Source organism: Canis aureus, chromosome 3, assembly GCF_053574225.1.
Source record: "Canis aureus isolate CA01 chromosome 3, VMU_Caureus_v.1.0, whole genome shotgun sequence".
NCBI lineage: Eukaryota > Metazoa > Chordata > Mammalia > Carnivora > Canidae > Canis > Canis aureus.
In genome coordinates, this window is record NC_135613.1 from 57,825,235 (window position 1) to 57,827,476 (window position 2,242).

The 2,242-nt window shown below is 64.7% G+C and overlaps 1 protein-coding gene across 1 annotated transcript; it reads right to left on the reverse strand.

Annotated features, from left to right (window-relative positions):
• Positions 1–530: 530 nt before the first annotated feature.
• On the reverse strand, positions 531–2,022 carry SMIM48 (small integral membrane protein 48). Its single transcript, XM_077893119.1, has 2 exons — positions 1,074–2,022; positions 531–990 (listed from the first exon to the last, which is right to left on the reverse strand). Exon 1 carries the CDS (start codon positions 1,921–1,923, stop codon positions 1,564–1,566), a length of 360 nt encoding a protein of 119 aa, XP_077749245.1. The 5' UTR covers positions 1,924–2,022; the 3' UTR covers positions 531–990; positions 1,074–1,563.
• Positions 2,023–2,242: the final 220 nt, after the last annotated feature.

The window sequence follows — 2,242 nt, forward strand, 5'->3', positions numbered from 1 at the left end:
TTGGGGAACAAGGGCATCGGGTTTGTAGTACTGCAACGAAGTGCAGAAGGGCAAGCAAGATAGTGGGGCTGCGGTGATGTGGGATCATGGGATCACAGAACTGGGGAGTGACAAGTCTCTGATGCTGGAATTTACCGAGCTTATAAAGACAGAATCTGGGTGAATAGGGGCAAATCCTAGAGCTTAGTGGGGGGACTGTACTGTACTGTATCAAGACGAGTCTTGATAATGGAAGCAATGGGGGAAGAAATCTGAGGAGCAGCAGATAAAGCCACAAGGGACCTCTCAGACCTGATGTGAGGGGACAGAACCAGACTTTGATGCATCCTGGGAATCAGATATGGAGAAGGGTGCCCTAGAGGCCTGCATACTCAGTTAGTGGAGGGGGAGGCTGCACCTGAGAAGGCTGATCATGGGACAAGTGTTTAGGAGGGAGGGTAGGGATGCTGTGAGAATTATGGGGTGAAACCCAGCAGACCAGGAAGCTTGGCAAGCCCCTGCAGGGCTCTAAATTAAGTGAGAACTCCGTATACAGGAGGCTGCAAAAGGGATTTATTTCATTAGAGGTAAGACAAACATTTCCAGGTAAGGTGGTAGCGCACTGGATTGATGACATTTAACATTCAGGAGTAAAAGGAGACGGCAGGTGAGGGGGTTTCGGTGTTAGGCCTCTTGGGTCTGAGATGACCACTCCTATGGGTCGGGTAGTTCTCCAGCAGGAATTCTTGCCAATAACAGATACCCCACGCCCTTCGTCCTGGGTCCCATTGCCCCAGAAGCCGCCAAAGATGCAGAAGGAACACCCTCCCGCGCACCCCAGCCAGGGCCCCAGAGTCTCATCCCGTGCAGCGCCCAGAGATGGCCCCGCGTCCGGAGGAGGCCTGCAGTCGCAGGTCCCACGCCGTCCAGGACCCGACGACAATGTGGCCTCCTGCCAGGACGGCCCCTCCCGCTGTGGCTCTCCTCGCTGCTCCGCAGCCGCAGCACAGCCTAAAGCAGGAGAAACGCAGAGTCGGGCTCAGCTCCAGCCCCGGGGACGGGCGAGGACGAGCCACCCCGACGATGCCACTCACTGTGTCCTGTGCTCCGGCGGCGTCCGCGGAGCCCTCAGGTCTGCCAGTCCCGGGGGGAGGGCGTGGGACCCGGCCAGTGCTCCGGGGGCGATGTAGCATCACAGGGCGCAGACCAGGGCGCCGACCCTCCCGCGGGGGCCCTTCCGCCAGCTCGGCCCTTAAGAAACCGAAGGTTGGGCTCTCTGCGCGCGCTCCCACCTCCTGAAGTGTAGGGTCCACGGACACGATCAGTCGTCAGCCGCACCCCGCTCCTCTAGACGTCAGGGGTGACCCCTCCCCGAATCTCAGGCGCAAACATTCTTATTTCATTCCTGGCAGCTGCCTCGGACGCGCCTCCAGATGCGCAGTGACACAAAGGTAGTGACAAGCACAGGACAAAAGAAGCAAGCAGCAGAAGCTAGATGGAGGGTGTGCAGCGCGCTCCGCACACCCAGGCCGAGCCCGCGGGCTCCCTCCTCGCCCCCCGCCCCAGCCCCGGGCCCCCGGGCCCTCAGGCCAGCTGCAGGTGGATGTAGGTGAAGATGCAGGAGGTGATCGAGAAGGCGATGGCCGCGTAGATAAAGATGGAGAGGTGCGGGAAATGGTCGAGGTAGCAGCCCTCGTCCCGGGGGGGCGCCTCCTCCTGGGGCGGGGGGCGCGCCGCGGCCTTGGGGGGTTGCCCCGTGCGGGCCCCCTGCGCCCTCCCGCCGGCGCGCCGACCTGCCCTCCTGCCCGCCGCCGCCCTGGGCGCGCGGGCCGCGAGGGGCTCCTCCGGGGGGGGCTCGTCGAACAGGCCCCCGGGGTCGACGGCGGGGTCCGGGCGGGTCGGCGCGGGGGCCCAGGGCTGGCGCGGGAAGAGCGGGGCGGCCATGGGCGCGGAGCGCGGGGGTCGCCTGCGGAGCGCGGTGGGCGGCGGCCGGACTGCGCGGCGGCTCTGCCCGGGAGGGGCGGGGACCGCTCGGCGCGCGCCTCCCCCGGCTCCTCCCCGCCCCCGCCCGCGCCGGAGACCCGCGCCGCGGCCCGCGGCCTGTTCCCATGGCAACCGGCGGGGGCGGGACCAGGAGGGGAGTCCGCGCAGAGGTGCGAGCTGCGGGCTGGGACCACCGGGAGCGCAGAGGCGTGCGGAGCTTCCCCGGGGATTGATATGTCCTTTTAAAAGATATATTTATTACAGGTCTTTCTGGTTTTTG

Bases quoted from the DNA above. Each gene is read 5' to 3' on its own strand.
- SMIM48 (XM_077893119.1), bottom strand. From the start codon at position 1,923: ATGGCCGCCCCGCTCTTCCCGCGCCAGCCCTGGGCCCCCGCGCCGACC.